The sequence below is a fragment of the Athene cunicularia genome, assembly GCF_003259725.1.
Source record: "Athene cunicularia isolate RWA chromosome 1 unlocalized genomic scaffold, athCun1 chr1_part2, whole genome shotgun sequence".
NCBI lineage: Eukaryota > Metazoa > Chordata > Aves > Strigiformes > Strigidae > Athene > Athene cunicularia.
The window spans coordinates 24,357,422-24,382,469 of NW_020799092.1; the positions used below are offsets into that span (position 1 = coordinate 24,357,422).

General features: G+C 35.9%; 1 protein-coding gene across 6 annotated transcripts in view; it reads right to left on the reverse strand.

Annotated features, from left to right (window-relative positions):
* Window positions 1–25,048, reverse strand: part of CCDC91 (coiled-coil domain containing 91) — a 147,792-nt gene that overhangs the window by 15,898 nt on the left and 106,846 nt on the right. For 5 of the 6 annotated variants that reach the window (XM_026868467.1, XM_026868470.1, XM_026868469.1 and 2 more), the window contains one exon: window positions 16,275–16,388. The exons of the other annotated variant lie outside the window; for it this stretch is intronic. In XM_026868467.1, coding sequence (XP_026724268.1) covers window positions 16,275–16,388 — 114 coding nt within the window. The remainder of the gene's footprint in view (window positions 1–16,274; window positions 16,389–25,048) is intronic. 6 annotated transcript variants of the gene reach the window in all.

The window sequence follows — 25,048 nt, forward strand, 5'->3', positions numbered from 1 at the left end:
GCCAAAAAATGATATAGCTTTAGAGATTTTCTTTTAAAGTCAGAAGAAGGGGAAAAAGCTAGAAGAAAAATACTCAAGGTGACACCACACTTTAAAAACTGGGAAACTGGTCTGTTAAAATGTGTTGGTGGTAACATTTAGGGTTTGGACTCTCATTAATGTGGCCCCAGGGAAAATATAAACACTCTTTCTGAAATTAAATCTTGAGTTTGCCCACCGCAGTCTTGTTTTCAGCTTCAGCTGCTGGCACTTCAGCCTGCAATTGAGGCCTTGCATCAAATGCCAAGCCAAACATTCAGGAACAAGAATGGTAATGACACCCTATTTTGTTCTAAGTCATATTAAAATATAGCAAGTATTAAAAAAAAATAATAAATCACTCAAATGAGATTAATAACTTAAAAGAAACTGATTTTCATAACCTCTCCCACTTGCACTTGTCTTCAAATAATAAACCTTCAGGAGGAGGCTGTGCTTGACACTTGAAATCAAGCACACTTGCAAAACAAAAACACATCTCAAAATCCCCATAATAATTGTCCAACGTTGAAGGGCATAAGCTTTACCTACAAGAGTTCAAAAATAAATTCCCCCATTTTGACGCATGATTTTGCAAGCGACTTAACACAAATGGGTCAATAAATGAAAGTCACCCGTCCGTAACACAAGTTTTCCAAGAAGGGTCCTTCCTATTCACAGTGATGAGATACACGAGTATCGTATCTGTTACTGAAGCATTTCATAACAGCGTCTGTTTAAGTTCTCTCCCTTGTTCACACCTTCTTTTCCTAAATACGCTGTATTCAAGGTGTGAGTGTGCTGCTCCAGCTATTATTATTTTTTCCCTCGCTCTCTTTCTGAGGCTCAAGCCTTTGGTAATCACATGAAGCAGATGGATCGAGAGGACCAGATGAAATGTAAGATACATCCTCTGTTCCAGGTAAGGAACTGAGATCTCTTGCCCAAGAAGGGAATGGTCAGTAATACATATCCTGTCCCCAGGTTCTGTGACGTCACAGGATGCACACACACTATCCCCTACACGGGAAAAATTGCAGTCTGGATCTACATGGGATGTATGTTATATAACCACTGCTCTAACATGCTCTCCCAGAAGGGAATTATAGAATCACAGAATGGTTTGGGTTGGAAGGAACCTTAAAGCTCATCTAGCTCCAACCTCCCTGCCCCGGGCAGGGCCACCTTCCACTAGCCCAGGTTGCCCAAAGCCCCGTCCAACCTGGCCTTGAGCCCTTCCAGGGAGGGGGCAGCCACAGCTGCTCTGGGCAACCTGTGCCAGGGCCTCACCCCCTCACAGGGGAGAATTTATTCCTTTTATCTAATCTAAATGTCCCCTCTGTCAGCTTAAAAATGTTACCCCTCATTCTATCCCTATACCCCCTGATAAAGAGTCCCTCCCCCCTTTCCCGCAGCCCCTTTCAGCCCTGGGAGGCTGCTCTAAGTTCTCCCCAGAGCCTTCTCTTCTCCAGCTGAACCCCCCAGCTCTCTCAGCCTGTCCTCACAGGGGGGTGCTCCAGCCCCCGAGCATCTTTGTGGCCTCCTCTGGACGCACTCGAACAGGTCCATGTCCTTATGTTGGTGCCCCCAGAGCTGGACCCAGCACTGCAGGGGGGTCTCACAAGAGCAGAGCAGAGGGGGTGAATCCCCCCCCTCGCCCTGCTGCCCACACTGCTCGTGATGCAGCCCAGGGTACAGCTGGCTTTCTGGGCTACAAGTGCACATTGCTGGCTCATAGTCAAAATATAGATAAGCAACAGCCGAACTCTATGTCAACTCATAGTTGGATAGAAAGCCAAAATGCTATAAAAATTGCTTTAATTACAATGTGCCACAATTACGGTAATAAGCTTGAAGACTGATAGATGGCTAAGATGAAAATGGTTCCAGCCTTGTGACGTTTCCTCAGTGTCAGAAACACCATTTACATATATAGATTTTCCCACAGAGATAATGTCACCTTCAAAAGTGGAAAATTAAAAATCATTAACAGAAATAGCGAGAAAAAAAACCACAGACTTTAATGTGTCTGATAACAGGGACCAATAAAGCATTGTTATTTTCTATTAAAGTGATGTTTGGAGGCGTTCTCTGGTAATAACATTGTTTTCAAACGACTTTTTACAATCACAGCTAGTTTCAGCTACTTGACAGACATCCTATTTCTCTTGTTCTGCACTGACATTCCCCATTAATTTGACCTAATTCTTAATATAAAAAGGGTTATAAACTACATGGTCTTTATGAAGACTATATGACCTATATGCTAACTAAGACGTATTTGCCCATATAGTAGAGAACTAAAATATTCTTTCAACTGCAGCACTAGGATATTTAAAGGGAGAACTTTTAGCCTGATTTGTTTAAGAAAAATTCACTGACCATTTTCTGCGATGGTTTTGATGAATGAATAACAGAACAAGCATGTAGAGGTACACACACCTCCTTATACAGCCAGCCTTTAGGAGTCACTTACAGTTCCTCAGACAATCTGAACCACCCAAAACGTTCTATTAAATAATAAACCCACAAAATTTCTCATTTGGATATTTGCAAGCCTGAAGCGTGCACTTATATTTTGTTAAATTTTAAAAGTTAAAATTTGCTTGCTGGCTGGCAATGTGGGTCGTAGTTCAGGAACTTCGAATACAAGAAATGTTTACTCTAAGTACTTATCTCATGAAGTAAATCTTTGTCATTTAGAAAATTTCTTTAAATAACCTATTCAGCCCAAGTTTTATTTGGTAGAAAACTTTCTCTCTTGTGGCTTACTTTCTCCTATGTATGCCAACTACAAGATTTTATTTTTTTTTCCTTCTCTGCACAGCTAATGAGCACAAAAAATCAAGAAGTACACATAATAGGCACAATACTAGAGCAGTGCATTTTTGTCTGATATAGACATGCAAACTAACATATTGAATGAATATTTTTAAAGCACTCAATAGCAATGAATAGGCAGTACATTACTGAAGTATGAGATTTATAAAAAAACATTCAAACTGTAGCACTGACAATAAAAATGTTGGAATTGGACAATAGAATACTTTTGTAGACCTCCATTCCACAAACCTTCCTAATATTTGTGAGATTTTAAGAGTTAACAACGCCTGGTTTTTAACAAGAGGCAAACAACATTTGCAGATTATGTAGAAGAAGCCTGAACATATGAAGCAGAGGGAAGAATTTCCTGATCTTTCTGACAGCAAATAATTTGAAACAGACCTTGGTTTGAAGTACAGTAGTGACCAATTAACTGCTTTGATCATTGGAAGTTTTATAACACACCTGGAAAAATTCTGGGTTATTGACTTCAGCCTTTCTGGACAGTGAACAAGGATACTATCAACATGAAAAATCACATTTCTGTCTGCAAGTTTCGTATCTACTTATAAGTAACTTCTAAGGTGACTAAACATGAGGCAGATTTGTAAAAACAATTTAAACCACTATGCTATTTCTCTCAGTTTGCCTACTTTTTGCTCACTGAACATAAGGGAAGGAACAACGTGAGACTGGAAGGCAAATTTTCTTACTTTCCTTCAGCATGAGTTAAAAGCGTGGCTACCTGCTGCACAATATACGAGTTAAATTCTTCCTTTCCCACCTCTACATCTGCACTGATGAGGCAGGTATTTTAGAAGTTGTGAGCCCTTACTCCCTCCGAGGTAGCCACTGGCAGAGAGGCAGCATACACAAAGTAGGTAAGACACAAGTAGGATGGTGATATTCTTCAACTTTCTCATGCAACAGAATGTGGTAGATATTAGAAGGAACTAAAACTCAGCTGGAACTCTCTGGGTGGCATTCTAGTCTGTATAGATGTCTCCTCTGACAAACAGACTTTTACTTGCCCAAGTCAGTATTACACAGCAGCTTTAACGTTTAAATGATCCGATGTCCTGAGTTACAAGCCTAGATTCAGGGCAGATTCTCTGAGTGACTGATCTCCAGGCGGAAGATATCCTTTGGGAGCATAAATATTCCTTGAGTAAATCTCCTCCTGTCATAATAAAATAATTTCGCTGCTTTTATTCTTTTTATATGTTCTTTCTAAGGAAAGCTCAGTGCAGCACTGTATATTTTCCTCTGAATAAGGCTGCCTTCTGTGCAACTTTCACATTTCCTCAGAAAGGAACTATATTTTTTCAGTTGTGGCCCTAAGCTTATAATAAAAGTAATTTTGAAAATGGCTCCTGGGAGGTATTTTTCACTCTAAAAAAATCCTCATTACTTTCCACCAAAAACAATGGTGTAACGCATGACAGCTACATATCCCGTGGGATCCACAGCATGGGTAGCACGAACAGGGAACCAAACGGGGATAACTACACCAAGATCTATTCGCCGCTGCAGCTGCTGACCAAAAGAAGATGGCAACAGCAAGGCTGGCAACTTGGAATAATATTGAGGGCATTTATTCATCTAATATTGCTATGGCTCTCTATCTTCCACTGAAATACACAGAGTATATGGAGAGTAAAATTATTGAATTCACAGGAACACTTACGGTAATCCTCCCAAATGCAGGTTCATAGAGTTGGTCACAGATCTTCTCTTTCAAAATAAATCTCATTTACCTTGCTTAACAAGGTGTACGTTTCATTAAAAAACTTATTCCAGGAAAATACAATATCTGAAAGAGGCTGTCAAACTGATAAGCTTTTGACATCATTAGTTGTTTTCGTTCCTAAAAATGTTTACATAAATGCTTTAAAGTAACCTTTGACTCTCCTGGACTGAATCATGGGCCGAAGGCATGAATAATACAAGTAGTTTTTTCTTTTAAGTATCAGATTTAATAATTTCATTTAAAAAAAATAAAAAAAGCCTTAATAAAGTCCATGTATGTATTACTCCATGACATGAAAGCATAATGGATTTATTAAGAGCGCGGTTTTCCGAGCTTTCTGAGACAATTAAAAGCAGAAATATTTGGAATTAGACCTTGAGTCATAATATAATTTTTAGCATCCTACCAACTTTCCACAAATCCTTTTTTTTTTTTTTATTTTGCTGTAGACACAGAAAAGTTGATTGCACATACGCCAAAATAAGAAGTCAAATCAGAAATGTCCATATTTAGTACTGAGGCAACAAAAAGCACATGAGCCACAGGTAGGTCCTACAAATGTGTGGTAGCTGCTGCTATTACACTGGGCCCCTTGAGGAAATGGAAAACAACCGAGTGCCTCCTTTTGTACTTCCCCACGATGTAGCACACAGCCAGTGGATTTGGCAATTCTTGCAGACATTGCCTTGCTTTCCTTAAAAAACTCTCTATTCACTTTGTTTTCAGAACAAGAACGTAAGAATAGGCTGTACGCAACATGTTGGTACACATCAGACCAATGTCCATCTAGTGCAGCATCTATTTTTTTTCCAGAGGCAAACAGCAAGCACCTAAAAAGAGTACAACAGAAGCAGCATGCACTGATAAGAGATACTACCTTAGCCAGAGCAAAGTATGTTTGCATTTCACGCTCTTGATGGATTTTTTTCTTTTTTCAAAAAATTTGTCTAGGTGTTTTTTGTTTTTTTTTTTAAGAATAATTTAGGCTTTAAGCATCTACAAAATCTGGTGGCAAGGAGTTCCAGATTATGGAAAGAAGTCTATCTTCCTGCTTGTTTTGCAGGTGACATCTTCTAACTATTTACTAGACCGCTTTACAATCCTTAATGTCATATTTTAAGTATTGTTAATTGCAGGATTCCATTAATTCATTGTACGATGCAGGGTTTGAATAAAAACATGTGTTTGCATGCAAACAGAATGAACCGTGTCATCAGGAGACACTTTTATATTGCTCAAGTTAGACTATAGTAGTTTTGAGGCTTCCAGTAAAATAAGATCATAAGAACCTCTTGGAACAGACATAACACAGCACCTAGCTTAAGAGACAAACACTTCCGAATGTTTGTTTTTTTTCCTTGGTTTTTATAAAGAATCCTTTTGCAAGATGATACCTAAAACTAAACCCAACAACATGATGAAGGAAAAGTCAAGGAAGTCCACAAAGTCATTAAGAAAATGTAGAACTTTTACTGAAGTGTTTCAACTGCACAAAAAAAATCAGGTCAAATACAAAGTAGGGGGTAAACCCAAGCCATGCTCTTGTGTACTGCTTCTTCATGAAATATGCAGAAAACAAAACCATATGACAATATATTTTTTTTTTAACAAGAAATTCCAATAAAACTGAAACTAATGGAAAATATTAACTTGCATCTTTGTAAGTGCCAAACATCTGTTTCAGAGAAATCGCCTCTTAAGTATTTAAACAATGTCTTCCAATTAAAATGAGAAAAAGTTATAAAAGTGCTGAGAGTAACCCAAATGTTGCAAGATGAGATATCAATACAACAATGGTAATTTTGATAGTCTATCTTTAAATGTAAATATCAGTATCAAGTAATAATTGCTTTATTAACACTTCATAAAGAAGCTGAGATGATCCTATCATTTCCGTACTTTAAGAAACAGAAATGGTAGCAATTAATTTTCAACCTGTCTTTAAAAAAAAATAAAAAATCATATTCTGGTTTGAGTGATTTTCTTTTTGGTACTGAACCCCTCATTTTTTTTTTTTTCCCCCCCCTCTGGAAAATATTTAAATGATTCGAATGAACCAACAGGTACCAAAATACAGTGAATGAGAATTTGAACATATTGAATATTAAACACAACTAAATCAAGTTCCTCTTGTGACTTAGAAAAAGAGGAAATAGAAGAAAATATCCGTATGTTGCAAATTTGTAAATAACACTAATTCCTTAGTATATGGTTGGTATGCTGAAGGCAAGGGAAAGATTAAAAATCAGTCACAGTTAACTTAATACTAAAATGCAATTTAATTAATTTTCTACTTGAACTTCCTCCGAAAAGCAGCTTTATCCATTAAATTGGGGACTAAAATTGTTGAGAGGCTAAACGATGGGGACTAAACAATCGTTGGGGACTAAAACGCACTGTTACTATTTTTGAGATTGGTTTCAGTTACATTAAATATTTCACATTGTTGCCCTAGTGCATGGTTCAGTGTTTATAAAACTAGCTCTACATGGTTCTGGCAAAACATTGGTATTTTAAAGATTACTCATTTGCATATCTAATCTTAACCATAAACAAAGAAATATCAGTCAAAGGTTAAAAACCAATTGCAAAAAGAAAAAAGGTGTGAAACAACGTGACCTACATAGAGGACTACCTGGCTCCTATTCAAAGATCTTTTATTAAACATAAAAGAATTGAAACAGAATAATGATGTATAACCAGAAACACAAAAATAGAAGGGCATTTCAAATGACACGTGGGGAATAAATTTTAATTTACCTTCAATATAAAAAGGAGAACAAAAATATCAAGCTATACGTGCTCTCAGCTGAACTGAGGTGCAATTAAGCATGTGATTGACAGACAGTGCAACACATCTTCATGACCTACTTATTTCAACCTTTAGTCTCTAAGACAACAAATCCAGTAGGTCTATATGCCCATTCTAATCAGTCAAATTTTTCTCAAGCAGATATTCCTACAAAATTTAGATATTGGAACAGAAAATTCTAGGCTAAATATAGATTTTTTTTTCAATAGCTTTCCAGTGTTTTGAAAGTAGGAAGAATATAAGTTAGAACCTCCTCCTCCTCCTCTTGGCTTAATTATTTTTTTTTTAAAGTTTTTATACGTTTCACACATGAAAAGTTGGTAGAAAAGATGTCAATAAAGAAATCTAAATAAATACAGGAAATAAAAAATTCTGCACCAAGATATTATTTCAGATCACACTGGATCTAATTTATTCCAAATTAATGTGAAGTCACCCTTTGAGAATTATTCGACAGTACTGGAAATAATTATTTTAAGACACAAAACGCACAGTACTGTAGACATTAAAAAGTCAACCGCAGGAATGAAAAAAAAAACCCCAAACCATAAAACCAGTGCATAAACATCTTGCATAAAGTCTAGTATGAAGTAACTATAAAGAGAAAAAAAAAAAATCCAGATAATTATATTATTTAAAATGTCAAATGACCTCACAGTAAAAACCTCAAAACTGATAACTGAAAGAGGGAGAATTCCTGTAAAATAACTAGGAAAATTCAATTAAAGTTCTAGGTTCCAGAACAGAGCTGACATTTTTGAGGCACTTGTATTCACACTAAAATTAAAAGGGACTTTTACTGTTTATTTAAAGGGGTACTGGATAAAGTTCCCTACACAAAAAATGGTCATAAAACTCTTCCTTGATGATTACAGAAAGAATTTCCAAACAATTCCATATGCAAAAAATAATACACAATTACAGTAAGGCCACATTACTGAAGAGAACAAAACTTAGAAGGGCAAAAACCTCAACTTTGTGACAACATTTTAATCACTCTGCACAGACACTGAATAAACTAACACAAAATTATTACTACACTATTATTCCGTCTCCTAATAATTTTACAGATATATACAATGAACAGAAATACCAACTGTTGGGAAAGCAACAACTGCACTGCCAGGACTTAATGACCCTCTACTGAAGAAAACAGTAAAGAAACAGAAGTGAGTAGGGGTTGACTTTCTGACCAGAGGATGAGGCTAGAAAACATATTAGGAAAAAAAAAGGCAAAAAAGGAAGAAAAAAAAAAAAAAAAAGGCCCGTATTGTCAAAGATCATCCTAGCCCATACAGCCCTACAACATCTTCATCTGAATGGCAAATCCATGAAGTCACCGATTCCTAATAAATTGGAAAAGGATTACTGTAATTGCTTCAAAATGATATTTCAATGACCACTTCGGAAAGGAATTACATATAACAGCAAAAGACTGGTTTGAGAACCCAAAAAGTCCATTCCAGCCTTCCTATTCCAGAAAATCTAGTTAAAAATAAGAAGTGCTTTCAGAAGTCAATGTGCAAAAAAAGAGAATCTGTCACAGAATGAACAGAACCCCCACAACTATCACTGCTTTTTTTTTTTTTTTCTTTTTGAACAAGCCCTGGACTTGTGAAATATCATATTTTTAGTCAATAATTACTAAATTGCTGGGGCAATTTTTGCGGTGTATGGCTAAACCGTGCATTCTTGTTTCAGTTCTCACTGATGAAAGACTAATGAGAGACTGTGATAGTAACATTAAATTCTCTTTTTAATCCCAAGATGCAGTAGGTTAGACTGTTTCGAACGTGTACTTTGTAACTGTCAGAGCAAAGATGGTTGGAACTTGACCTTAAAAATCAAACTTTGTATTTCCTACTGTTCCTTCACTCCCCTACGAGATTTTAAGTTTACTAATCTTCATCCAGAATGTGTAGTAAAAAATAAATTTTTCTAAAAAATTAGCAGACTTATACTGGCAATAGTTTTACCACAGATTTTTTTTTTACTGGAGTCATTTGGTACTTACTGATTTTAAGAAACAACTGAACAACTGAAGTGGTATTACTTTGTTTGGGTTTTAAATGCACAATACTGCCAGAAAAATGAAGCCTGCTTGAATTCCAGTTGAAAATTTAAAAATGTGATACACCCTCCTTAGAATTAATAAATTTCACAATAATTCTAACATACCTGCATACAAAAACGGGTCTTTTCTTGGAACTCACCAAGTTTACACTGGTAGTCTGAGACTTGAACCTAAAGCAGCAATTTAAACATTTAATATACAGCAGTGAATTGAGTGTGAGACCTCTTCTAGATCTTCTTTGTCTGATACCGAAATAAATTGTATGGCAAAATTTTACAGTTCATGCCATCTGAAGTAAACAGGATCAACTGCAGTGCAGAAAGTATGCATGATTTTGCAGATTCGGGTCTACAAGGATGTATTCCACTGGATAGTTCATTTGGACAGCTAGATCAAAGGTAACAGGTAATTTACTTTTCTTTCATATTTATTGCAGGGAAATGCAGCATGAGTTTTTTTCCAAGCTACTTTGCCTCATAATAAGTTTAATGATACTAGTATATACAACCAACAGGAAAGAAAAACAAAAAATACACAGAAGCCAATTAAATAATAATAACAATAACAATAATAATAATAATATTGATAATAATAATAATAATAATAATAATAATAATAATAATAATAATAATAATAATTTTAAAAAATGATAATATAATGAATGCCCATGTTTTTCTTTATGCAGTTATAGTGTTAATTTTCCTCACAGAAATTAGTAAAGGAATGTATAGGCACTTGGACTAGATGATCATTGTAAGGTCTCTTCCAACTGAAATATTCTGTTCTATAATTCAGATGGAAATATTTACTTCCCAACATGTTTTACTGCTGGAATGCACCTGCTAAAAACACAAAATGTTGTGTGAATATCTAGCTAAAATATTCTTTAAAAAAAAATTAAAATAAATCCCCACTTAGTAGTTGTTAGCGTTGAAGATCTCAACTATTTCACTTGAAAACATTTTAATAGACCAAAATTCATTGAATTCAATCTTTTCAGACTTTTAAAAGTTGTTTTTCTTGCTTTTTATCTGCAAATTAATTTTTAAAGAAATCATCTCAGCCAGTAATATAAAATTTAAGTATCTTTCAGGAATTGTCTTCATAGAACAGCAGGCACGGAATTTAACCGTATAAAAAGAAAAATCTGTAGTTCCACATTGTGAATAGAAAGAAAAGTCTAAATATGGCCTTTAGGAATGCTTTCATTACTTGAAGATAAGATTAAGCAGCACGGGAGATTAATATACTCTGATACTGATTTTATTTTATTTAGATACTACTTTCCTGCTATTTTATAATTTATTTTCAAGCTTTTTTCCTGGTCAAAAATTAACCATTACTCCTGTAAATCAGCTGGCTTGGCTTCTCTCAGACGAATGGATTCTGAAAATCTACTTTTACTACCTTATAACAATTCCCGTCTTCCACTCTACAGCTTCATGAGCTGGTGCGTTTGGTGCAGGCTGCACATCTTGGAACAGTGAAAGGAATCAGGTTATATATAAGCAAACTACTAGGATAAAGGTGTTGTCCAAACATTATTTTACACGGGAAGCTATCACACTTCTTGTGTTGGAATGGGATGCCCATCCCTCAGGGGTTGAAGAGTAAGTTTGACTTAGTGCTTAGGGCTCTGCTGTAGTTGGGAACTGTGCATATTAGGTCAATGGTTGGACTGGATGTTCTTCAAGGTCTTTTCCAACCTAGACGACTCTGTGATTCTTTTGTTCTTCCCCTCATGTGTTTGGAATACTTCTAACATAGCTCCAAAATTTCAGTCAATCTTACACAGTCAGTCTTACGTTGCACACAGGAGCAAACAACAAATGTCAAAGTTCCTTGGAGCTGCTTACAAAATTGCCTGTTGGGACAAAGCTGTATTTATATTCACTTAATTCAGCCCCAGCAAACTGAAGCAAAGAGTGTTCAGTGAAAGGGCCAAAGTCCCACATGAAGTCCATAACAAACTGGAGCAGGGATGGGCCCAGCCTATCTTTATACTCCCGACAGAGCAGCACGTACCTGTTAATCAAGTCTTTAACCAAAAATATCACAAAAGTTGTACAGGTCAGTGGCAGGGCACTGTTATGCCTCTCACAATCCAGGCATCAAAAGCTCAGGAATTGTAATACCAGGCCATAGTTTACATGACATTAGACTCTACTTCTTGGCCTGATCTCCCAAGTAATAACTACAAATATGAATGTATACACACACATACATGTAAGAGCCTACGTACATATGTATGCTACCACATCAGCGTGATGTTTTAGCAAAAATAAACTGTTAACCCTCAAAAAACACCAGAGCTGTTCCACCCAATAACGGGGAACTCCTTCAGATACATTCTGTATCAAGACAAACATTAAAATTTTTAAAGAATAAACGCAAAAAGCTGGTAAATGCTTCCCAGTTCAACCAGTGACCCAGGCAGTGTGAGCCTCAGTGGCTGGCCCATGTGGTTTATCGTACCTTGGGGCACTGAATGTGCTGGGGCCCCACACAGTTCTGGCTGTTTTCAGAGCAGTCCAATGACCAAAGACCACAAGGCAGGGCCAGAGGTTACAGGATTATGAAAATCAAGCAACAAAAGACAATACTGACAAATGCGTTACAAACTTCTATCAAAATGGATAGACTTTGGATCCTCAGGGACAAGTGCTTCCTCACTCTTAACTCACTATAACCAAACTGCAAGATTTTGCTTCCCTCTACATCCATGTGTCATGGATAACAGGTGGCACAGAATACTGTGCTGTGTCCTTGTACGGCATACAAACCAAGAATAACATTTATTTTTACGACAAAAGTAGTGGCTTGCCATTTAATCGTGCTTCAGTGCCCATCTTCTTTTTACCTATGTGCTATGCTTCACCTCTCCCCCCTCATTTCCCACCCCGCCAGCACTGTAAAATGTAAAGCATTGTTTTGCTTCATCAAATCAAATATCATCAAATATTCCTTCAGGCAATTAATAAAGATAACATTCTGGACATAATGTGGATGCACCTGTGCTGGAGAAAGCAAGTCTGGCTAATAGTTATAGCAAATGGATTCAAATTTGACTCAGAATAATTTTTTTCAAGGTGTTACGAATGTTTATATAAACCTCTACAAGTCTGATAGCTATGGAAGATCTCTGAATGGATATGACAGTCTTTTCCAGTTTTAAAGCCTGCTTTGGAATGGTGGTGGTTATGAAATAATTATGAAATAATAATAAAGACTCGAATTACTGACTGAAATTTCCTTCGCATCTTAGATATCCAGGATTCTTAAGATGTTACCCGTGACAACATTAAAAAAAAAAATTCTATTACAGATTTCTTCATTTAATATAGAACTGAGAAAATAAAACTATAATTGCAGGTCATAAGCTGAACTTTGGGAATATAGTGCTACACATCTTTTAAAAACTTGGGATCCTACCTGAAGTATGAAAAAGGCATAACCACAATGCATCTTCTTTCATTTATTATGTGAAAATATACGTTGCCATCGCAGTTTCACTATTTTTTGTTTTAGCTTGCAGAGTTTTTTAATCAAAGGTGAAAAACTGCCAACAAATTCTCCACTAGCCTGAGACTTTGGCTTGAATACAGAGCAAGTTACATTTGTTCTTATGTTGGACATTTTAGCATAATGATATTGTTGCACTGCTTTCCATTTTCTCCTCCTAATTTTAATGTAACCAACCTCTCAGTTTTAGTATTTAAAAGAAAATGCCTTGAAGTTTCCTTGTTCCTTCATGAGAAAATAAGACTATAAATCACTTTTTGTTTCACTCATAGCGACTGTGACTCATTCGTGGGTCACAATGTCAAACGTGTACAATTAACTCTGAGCCACTTATCTGTGGAAGGATTTGAAATATGATGGATCTATAAACACCCTAGGTTTGGAAAAATGTTCTGCATACGACATTAAATTATTTAGATAAAATTGTATCAAAGGCAGGACAATTAGTTTCCTCAGCTCGAAAGAGCGCCCATTGAAAGATTACTGATCAGGAAAGAAAAGGGTTGAAAAGTGTTGTCTAAGGTCAAAGGAACATCAACTACTTGCTTTTAGCTAAGTAACTTTCTACTAATTCAAATAATCCCATTCATACGTCCCAAATACTAAGTGACTGTTAAACTGTACGTAGGTCACTGATGCGCTGGATTCATGGTTGGTCAGTCATCTCTGAACACTTAAATCATGTGGAGTCTTGGCTCTCAAAAGTAACCACTATTTTAGCACTAGCATAGCTAGAATATAACTGGAGTTATTTTTGGAAATGCAACAGGAGATTTCTAGGGTTTACTTTGAACGTATATGTTACGTTGACCCAAATTATTTAGACAAATAATTATCAAATCCATCTATTATAAAAAAAAAGACTTAGTCACAATCAATTCTTTCTAACTCAAAGCAAATATTTACTGTTTTATATAGCATGGTATAATGCTGGAGTACATTTATAACGTACAGCAAAACTTGCTGCATTGCCAGATCCAACTTTTATAAACTGTTAGAGGAATTCTTCGAAGAACAAGCACAAATACAACCGTAAATGCTCATTAATATTTTAAAATATCTGCAGTTAATATGAAACAGGCCAAATACACAACTGATTTTCTTCAACTCATATCAGAAGTATTATACTTTTACGAAAATAAAGCTTTAATGGAATAAATGTCTAAGCAAGTTACAAGCTAATTTGAAAACTGGTATGTACCCCGTTCACCGTGAGGGATGAAATGTACTTTGTACTATTACAAAATAAGCTGGATAAGAATCTGTTTATGAGTCTTTTCCTGAAGCACTTAATCACTGCCAACCAAGTACAAATATTGCTGTGCCTGTATGCCCCGTGGTTTGAAGGATTCTACACAATTATTTTTCAAAACAGTGATGAGACATACACGGTTGGACACTACCTGTGCAAGCGTGTAACTGGGACTATCCCTGCCAGTCAGGAAAAAAAAAACCCAACAGTATCACTGAATCTCAGCCAGGAAATTGAAGCATTTTTCTTGAGTTCCTTCTAGGAATTCCTTCCAGAGCTGCTACATTTTAGCATAGTCCATAAAGTATATTTATTACTCTGACAGGTGCATGGTGCTTTGACCAAAGTCCATTTACTTTGCCTCTTACGTAATCATATAAAAGTTATTATGTGAAATGGCTTGGAGTTAAAAATATCTTCCATTCTCACCTTAAATACAGACAGACAATTTATGCCGGAAATATCATATGTCCTTACATATGTTGTTTTTTTTTTTTTTTAAATGAGTGGAGATGTGCCAATTGATCAATATGGAAAAAAAGTTGACCGGAATACTTTGATCAATATTCAAAAACTCTATGAAATGAATGGAAATTATACTTCTACTAGATAAATCAGTGAGGATTTTGTTTCTTTGAAGATATTTTCACTGTGGAAACTTCACAAGGACAAGGAGAGATTAACAGTACTCTGAAAAGGGAATAATGGCAACGAGCTCCAACTCTGTGTGTAGCTGGAAGGAAAATGGAAGAAAGCCTCCATTCCTGGTGAAAATGGAAATCTAAGGGATTAAGGACAGATGAATTGCTATTGAAGTGCCTGTAGAAAATTACCGTAAATTCAAAATAGTGGCCAACAGTGAGGAGCCTGCATTAGATGGAGTAGACGATCTGCACTAGTGGCCCTATTGACCAATTTATTTATGATACAAGCTATTTTAAATAGTAGACCTATTTTCACTTTCCCCACAGCTTATCCTTTGTAAATGACCAACTGCAGATAAAAACGAGCCCGAACATCCTTATGGACCATGTTTTACCCTGAAATTCTGTTTAAATGTCTTTGCCAGTAAGACCCATACTGCTAAATGGAAACTTTTCCAGGAACAGCATAAGAGAGCTCATCCAATACTAATCTTAACTAGTAGTAGAGTGAAAATCCTGTTTCCCGTAATATTATTCAGCCCATAAAAGCAGGGAATAGAAGAGGCCATACACATTATTTCTACTTCCTTCTCAGGATAAATTTACCAATTAGATTCAAGCTTACTGATTTTACTTATTGAGAATATTGAAATCACTGAATTTGATCAAGGGCTCCTACAAAAAAAGATGTTTTTTGATTTTTTTTTTTGTTATTATTTTTATAAAGAGCCTCGAAAGGGAGAAGTGTGTTAATTTTTCTCCTCCTATTGAAAGCAAATTAAGCTGGTTTTTAAGTTACATTTTACTGTTTATACACAAACATTAAACTGCAAGTTTATGGCATTAACAGAATACCTGAAACCAAGTTTCAGAGCATTACAACATTTCATAACAAGACCAGCGCACTGACTATAAATCCTGCTCAATATAATACGAATATATTTTCAGGCTGTCATACAATATGGGTTGAGAGAAAAAGTTAGAGACTTCGGGTGCATGCAAACTGCTCAATAAAGTTCATTTATGAACATAAAATAGCATCTGTTATTGATACTGGAATGCTTTCAGTGAACTAACTCAGGTCACTATTTGAGTTTGACAGATTGCACTTATGCACCATCTTTATGTTACTGTAATAAGAAATACTGTAAATTTCAACCAATATATTAATTTCTGGTTTTTGGCTTGTGATGAATTTAAAATTCTATAAATAGACACATTATATATATCACAGTAACAAATTGTATGTAAAAAAAAAAAAAAGTCTGAAGACACAACTCCCGATTCTGTTGTGCATTTGAAGACAGGTTTGAGGATTAATAAACTTCACCAATTTTTTTACTGCATGAAGTGAAACCCCTCAGCCACTGGTAACTCACCCTTTTCTGCTCTTTAATATATTCCATCAGTTCCTCTCTTGTCCTTTTTACTGCTTCTTCGATTGCCTTTTCACTTCGTTTTTGCTCCTCCATCAATGCTTCCTTGACAATTTCCTTTTTAAAAGGAAAATATGTAAGTGTAAATATTAAAAGTATTTCACAAATGTAATACAGGTCATTCCCTTCCTTTCTACTAAAATTTTACCACGACCGCACTCCTTTCTCAACGACAGTTATCATAAATGTGTGCAATATCTTTACAAAAATTCATAAATTCAGTACTTTACCCTAAAAGGCCTAAAGAAGAGCAAAATAATAACTTGATAGCTATGTTAGTAGACACACAATGTTCCCTGAAAGCAGAATAAAAGGAAGCAACACAGGCATTACATTCCAACAGAAGCAGGGATGGACTCATTGCTATTAATAGAATAGAACAGAATATTTCAGTTGGAAGGGACCTACAGCGATCATCTAGTCCAACTGCCCAAAGGACCAAAGATCTAAACAAAGTTCAAAGTCTTTTTTTCCTATATGCTATCAGATATAATCCATCATCCATCACTAACTAAATATTAAAATGCCTTAAAATATTAAGGATAGCTTAATTTTTTTTTTTAATTTAATTATTCAAAGGCTTTCAGGCTCTTGTCAAAATGGCTGAGTCTATCTTGTACATACACTGTCAGAAGAAATCAATTACTTTGATGCAGTACTTAAAGTATTCAGTTACAGCACCATACTTATTTACGTGGGAATAATGACTAACCTAAGGAGAAATACATAACTGTACATTTCTGAGATAGAATGTCAAAAATTTTATTGCTTTGTTTACCGGTTTAGGAAACATTTGTCAATGTACAGTGGCACGTGCTTTAAATACAGAATCTCAGAGTGCTAACTTGTACATTCTTGGTGCTTTACAATTCTGTCTTCTTTGCAGAAAGTATTTTTGCAGGTACTCAGTGGTATTCACTCTGGAAAACAGGTGGAATTCTAAGGTTTTCAAAGTAGAAGATATTTATAAAGTTACGTAATTCATCAGTACACATAAGAGTGGCATTTTACCATATGGTATTAGTGTACAAAATGAAGAATACTACCAGTGAATTGGACCAGTTTTTTTTTTTTTTTTTTTTTTTTTTTTTTTTTTTTTTTAAGACTCTTCAGTGGAAGTGTTTCAACTGAAAGTGGTATTTTTTTACCTTTAGCTATTTACTAATTTTCAGCCCAAACTATATTTTTGCTATCTTTATAACAGAAAAAAATCTAAAATCCCGAATTTGAAATATGCAGCTATGTAGTCCCCACTGTTTTGGAATACAGCAAATGTGAAAACCATAGCTGGGAAAAGTGATTATAATTTTTTTCTATTTTAATTCGGTTTATCAAAGAGGAATCCTGAGACAAAGGTCTCTCACTACAGAACTCCAGCAAGACTCACAGAAAAAATAGAAGAAAGTTACACAGTACAGAGATATGCTGTTCTTATTATATATCTCATGCCAGTTTAATTTGCCAAAAAGTCCCCAAATACTGTCCTTATTAGAATGGAAGAAAATCTCACCATTCACCCCATTAAACTCTTAAAAGCAAATTACAGAACTGATAAGGAGCTACTTATTCATATGTAGAAACTTTTACATCAATAAAATACTTACAATCAAATAATGTATGTTAACTTTCCTTGATATCATGCTACTTGGAACATTATACGAGCAAAATTCCAAATAAAAATACAATTAAATTCTACAAGTCTCTTAAAAAACCGCAAGAAAACAGAAACCATTAGCAATACTTTTATGGAAGACTATTTTGTTACACCAAGATTAAAACAGAAAAAATAAAATTGGAAAGAATTCTTTTCCATTTACAATGGCAAGTTCCCAGAATTAAGACCAGTATTAACTCTCTGAAGAATATACAGTTACAGATAATAGTGAAAGCAAAGTTGTATAACCTCCTGTTGAGGCAATAACCAAAGCGAGTTTTTACTCTTTGTTAGCAATACTTATTTCAAGAGCAACAAGTTGATAAAAAGATGTTATTTTTAACATTCTATACCCTTATTTGCTTTATCACAAGGAACAAAAGATTACTGATTACTTCTATACTATTAAATAAATTAATTGTCTTAGCTTTTGACATTTTTTTGGTTCACATTCATAATACTTATAATGTAAGAGTTTTATAATATGGAGATCAAAGGGTCTTCTTACCTTCTTTAGAAATCTGAAAAAATTGAATATTTAAGAATTCAGCCAAGTCCCTCATTGTTTTTCAATGCCTCACTCCACAGCATATATATTCTATAGATTTCAAGCATCCAGTAGTTCAGAAAAATTTGAATAATCCTGAATCACTGGATATTTCAAACAGCAAATACCTATTCCAAAAGGTACTGGGAATAGCTGGTATGTTGAACAGCTATTCCTATTTCTTTAATCCCCGTGGTTTCTTTAGTCTTATATTGGTTTTCTAATTACACAGTGGATGACTCAATATTAGAGTGAGAACAATTGCTGTACCACACAGTAAATTCAAGTTTAAGTGAACACAGTAAACAGAGCTGTCATTTAGTAAAGCCTTTGACACTGTTTCCCACAGCATTCTGCTGGGTAGAAAGGGAAGAAAGGCTCTACAGAGGGATCTGGACAGGCTGGAGCGACGGGCCAAGGCCAATTGTATGAGGTTCAAGAAGGCTTAGTGCCGGGTCCTGCACTTGGGTCACAACAACCCCAAGCAATGCTGCGAGCTTGGGGAAGAGTGACTGGAAAGCTGCCTGGTGGGGAAGGACCTGGGCGTGTTGGTTGACACCCAGCTGAATGTGAGCCGACAGTGTGCCCAGGTGGCCAAGAAGGCCAATGGCATCCTGGCTGTACCAGAAATGTGGCCAGCAGGACTAATGAAGTGATTATCCCTCTGTAGACAGCACTGGTGAGGCCTCACCTCAAATACCGTGTTCAGCTTTGGGCCCCTCACTACAGGACAGACACTGAGGTGCTGGAGTGTGTCCAGAGAAGAGCAACACAGCTGGTGAAGGGTCTAGAGAACAAGTCCTGTGAGGAGTGGCTGAGGAAACTGGGGATGTTTAGCCTGGAGAAGAGGATGCTCAGAGGAGACCTTACTGCTCTCTACAACTACCTGAAAGGAGGTTGTAGTGAGATGGGTGTTCGTCTGTTCTCCCAAGTAGCAAGTGATGGAAGAGGAAGTTGCACCAGGGGAGGTTTACATCAGATATCAGGAAAAATTTATTCACCAAAAGGGTTGTCAAGCACTGGAACAGGCTGCCCAGGGAAGTGGTTGAGTCCCCATCCCTGGAGGTATTTCAAAGACATGCAGATGTGCCACTTAGGGACATGGTTTAGTGGTGCACTTGCCAGTGTTAGGTTTATGGTTGAACTCAATTATCTTAAGGGTCTTTTCCAACCTAAATGATGCTATGATTCATCTACCACATCACTAGTTAATCAAAAGAAGTACTGATATATCTTCCAAATATATAACATTATTACCTTCATATTAAAAAAACTAACATAGGGTAAATAATAAAGCCAAATCTCACTATTTCAGATACATATTAACTGTACTTATCTGAAAATTATCTCAGCAGTCACAGTCTGCCATGGCAATGGTAATTCAACGGACAGACCATGTAGGCATCAGACTGGACGATCTCATATGATTGTAGACAAAGACTCATACTTTAGCGGGCTTCATCCCAACATCTGTATTTACCAGACTCCTGGTAATACTCCAGAACACTACTTATTTTTGGTGATTAAACTTCACCAGCTATGCTCGATGATGAACCATATGGTTCTATTTGTGATTTGAATGTCTGTTTCTCAACAGAGTTTAAACATTATCCCGCTCATTAAATTCGGGAGAAAAGAAAAAGTACATGAAAACACAAAGCTTTCTTCCCAGGTTTGTCTTAAAAAACAGACACTACAACCACAAACACCACTACTGAACTGGTTGGTTTAGTTTGCACTGTCCCTTACTCACAGCTCACCATGGGCACAGACCTCTGTGCAACAATGACAGACCAGTCAAGACTATCCAAAGACAGATTTGCTGTGGTATCAAACCAGGAAGAAAACTCTTTTATCCTTTCTATCAGTTTTTCAGAATGCTTCAAAGAGCAAACAGACAACACCCAGTTCCCCAGATGAAGCAGTCACGTATTTTTGCCCTTCAAATGAATCAGTCATATTCGTTTTTCCTTTGTGAAAAAAATCTTCACTCCTTCTTCTATGAGACCTTTCAAGAAGTGCTCTCCTCTAAGTTCTGAAAGTTACCATCTGTCTTCGCTCTATTTCTGTGTCATTACAGTAAATTACCAAATGATATGAAGATTATTTAAATTCTGATATTACTTATGGCTAATGTTTAATAAAATCTTAGCTGCATGTACATGCTGTCAGCATATGTGCTTACTTTTCCTTCATCTCCTCCTTTGCTCTTAGATTTTGGTTGCAAAAGTAAAAATTGGCCTTTATTTCATCTTTAGCTTAAAAATGTACAGCATTATTTGAGGCTTTAATGTTATTTTAATAGATTCAAGAAAATGGGAAAGCCCTGTTTCACATAAGAAGCCGAAGAAGAGCTCCACAAATTGCACTGGAGGTGGAACTCTTTTCCACACACCCACCCCACCCTTTTCTTTAAAAAAAAAAAAAAAATATCTGAGGCTGGAGTGCTACATTATAGTCACAAAATTAGCTTCTTTACAGCTAACACCAGTTAGAAGATTAGAAGACCTAATAAAACATAAAATAAAGCTATTCAAGTACTCAATTGACAATTCATATTCAACCATATATTAGGAATCACAACCACGTAATCACAATGTATATATATGCGGGAAGACAAGAAGGAATGAGTGCATTGTGTATACCAGAGAACTTAATATTTATAAAAAAAAAAAGAAACCCATATGATGGTTTGCAATTTTATAGGAAAATTCTTTTGTTTCCACAGAAGGATCAGGTGGCAGTACTAAATTTTATCTAGGAAATGCAACCACAGACTGCAATGTTAGTGGTTTTTCAGAAAATAGTAACCCTCAAATTATAATGTCTGTGGTTATAAACTACTACAAACTACTTCTGAAGTCAGACATGGTTAAAGTCTGTATGCAGTGGACAACTACTTTTCCAGACGTTGCAAGAATATTAAAAATAAACTGATTTAATGGCAGGGATCTCTTTCCACTCAGTGCTACAAAGTTGTGTGCTTCCTCACACACTCAAGATTACACAGCGTTTTCTTCTAATGAAAAATGCTTTTCTGTGTCCTTATGGAACCACCACGGTCTCCATTAACACTGGACACACCAATGTTTCTGCAAGAAGGTGGAAGAACAAGAAGAAAGTGAAACTGAGAATAATGGTTGGATATCCTTTTGAGAGGAATGTCAGCAAACACTCCCACTGAAAATTGAACAATAATGGTAAAGGCAATAGAAATTGGAGAGGATCCCCTTTTAAGAGCAAGTTCTTCTCCAGCACATTACATGATACTCTCTTATCAATAGACAATTTGGGTAGGAATCATGATAGTGAGAAAAAACCCAAACAACTTCTTGTATGAATCCACAAGGTATTGAACATGAACAGCAGTGTTATGATAGTTCAAGCCTATTGCTAAAAAAGTCTAACAAAGTGATTCCTGGAATTGCAATACCAAATATGCCATTTCGCTGGGAACTTCAGAAACACGGAGTAAATGGAGTATTTAAAACCCTGCCTCCCCCATAGGATTCTGTAACCTATGTGTAAGATGAAACAAATAACAAATGGACAAAGACTGATAAACAGATATGATTTTGTATTCCCTTAACTGGCAATTCACTCAGTGCTCTGTATATCACAGATGAGAAGAGTTCTGAAGATTCATTTAAGGAAATGAAATTATTATATCACGTGGAAATGCTCCCGAGTACAAAAAGCATCATATAAAAGAAGGGAAAGCAATGCCAATACCATCAACGTTTTATACGTAAAAGTTTATCTCCTAGTAACAAATACTATAAATAGAGTGAATATTGATGAGAAAGAGACAAAAGCGCACTCTGAAGCAGAGACAGAAAGCAGTTTATCGTCTATTTAACAAAGAAAGGGTGATGAAAAGCCCAAAGTAAGGTGCTGGAAAGTGATCATTATGGCAATATTCTGAAAACACAAACGATAATTTTTAGGACAGAAAAAAAGCTGTATTAATAAAAATAAAGGAAAAATAGGATCTTGGATGAAGATTGTACCTATTTTGTTAGATATGATATTTCATCTCTTACAGGTATGATGCCTAAACGATCAGTAACATGTAAACAACCATAGAATCATTCAGGTTGGAAAAGACTCTTGGGATCACCGAGTCCAACCATATATTTACAATTAGGTCTGAAACAAAACCATGATACAGTCCAGAGTAACAAGCAACATGGTTGGTGTTGAAGGTACCAGAAAGAATTTGAAGAGTGGGAAAGAAGAAAGGCAAGATTAAGAGACCTATTGAACTTCAAGTCAAAGTGATGTATTCATAAAGCGGAATCAAAAAGATTTACCAGTGGTTTTAGTGTAGACAGAAAAAGCTCTCCAAGTGGGCATTGAGGAAAAAGCGAGTCAGGCTTCAATATGAGCCAAGTGACAAACTTGAACAGAAAGTATGAAGCAAGTATCTAAACCTAGGGAGGCAATAGTTCCCGATCCTGGTAAAGCAGCATAATATCACGGAGTACCACAAAAAAACCCTACTGCCAGGCAACTACGCAGTGGCATCTTGCCTCTCCGCAACACAGGGGTTTCCAAACTAGCCTTGCCAAAATTACCAGATCACCTGTTGCATCACACAGACCCAAGACGTAAGGTCTCCAAGTTACAGGAGGCACAAACCACTGGAAAAAAAAAAAGCTGTAACTTATAAACAGTATGATGAATTCGTAATAAAGTTGTAGGGAATTTCATAAGAGCATCACTTAAAGTGGTATATGAAACAGATTGTTGCACCATCATCATGGGAATAGCAGTTGAATGCATGTTTACACATAAGCAGTTTAGGAGAAAGTGTATGTATGAGAGAGGTGAACAGACAGGACAGAAAGATTACAGGAGAGTGAAGGAGAAAAGTTCTCCAAGGACAACCCTGAAAACTTACTGTGTACAACAAAGGAAGAAAGAGACAGGTAAGCAGATTCTCAATATGAAATTCATTCATAGATTTAAAAATCAGGAAAGAGACACACACACTCACTTGCTCTCAGTGTTCTCTATTTTTTTTAAGGTAAGGAAACTCTGGAGCCAAGAAACAAAATCCCGTAGTTTTGACACCTAAAAGCAATATGTCAGGGAATCTATCTGCAAAAGTCTCAGTGGACAATAAAAAACCAAAAATATTTTATTTTTTCCTCATACTAACTTCCAAAATATTCATTATATATCTACTGATTTGATGCATGAAAAAAAAAAAAAAAAAGTGTTTTTTTACAGATTGTAAGGCTAACAAAGTGCCATTCTACAGCCAATAAATCTGACTGAAACCTAGAGTGGCAAATAACTTTTCAGACAAATTTTTCTATTTATTAATTCTTCTAACCATCTCAAATACAGGGCAACGAGGAAAAATATTTAGACAAATAATAATTTTCAACCAAAATTTAACAGTTAAGCCACAGTAGAAAAGAAGCAAAAGCCAGTTCTTTAAGCCAGAGCCAACACCTACGTTTTCTGGTTTCACCTACGTATCTTTTGTTCACTTACATATGACTGGGTGCAGAAATCCTTAAGACATTCAATACAAAATTGATCCAGGATTGCCAAAACTATCAACAGAAGGACTCCCTCAAGTAGATAAGCGTGAATACCAAAAAAGTTTTAATACTGTAGTAGGTAAGTAGCCATTCATTTTATTTAGAATGAAGCACTTTGTGTGTTCTAGACATTTTGCTTTTACCTTCTAAGAAATAGAAGGTAATATACAGGTATTCGTAAATTCACGGAGAAACTTTAAACACACTTTAAAGCGCATACAGTACAAAAGAATCATCTTCTTTTTTTTTTTTTTTCCAACTATTTAGATGTTTGCCAGTAAAATTATATTAATACATTCCAAGATCATAAATTACAAATTTATTGTTCTGCAAAGAACGCCACCACATGAACCCTCAGGAGTGTGAACATACTCGGTTGTCTTGAATGCTTAGAGATTTACTCAGCAAAGACTATTGGGAAGTTCACATTTTTTTCCATAAGCCTTTTCGTTAACTTTTCTTGCAAAAATATTTTTTCTTTGTATATCTCAGTATATCTCAGTTGTGGCTTGGCTGAATGAAACACCGCAGCCTCAGTTTTCCTGAAATACTTTCCCATTGGTAAGATCATTTTGCCTTAGTGCTTTTGCTCATGTCCAAGAGGAAGCAGAGTTTATGTTAGTTCTTTTAATAAATTAAAGGCTTTTTTTTTTTTTTTTCTAATTATTCGCAGCCTTCAGAACATTTGAGTCTCTAATGTATCTGCCGTGTGGATGACAGCAATGACGAACTCGACCTCTTTTTCCCTTGAGAATTAGGGTAAACTACATGACATTATACAGAGTATTTTAAATTTAAGCCTTGAGGAAATGACAAAGGTGACTTTTTGCTTGGAGTGCTTTTAGGAAAGTTATTAATTTCAAGCTATGACATGGACCTAAATTTCCAGGGCTCACCCTGCAGCTGCCCACTTTCATTTTACTTTCATTGAATTTTCTTAAAAAAAATATAAATATGGTGT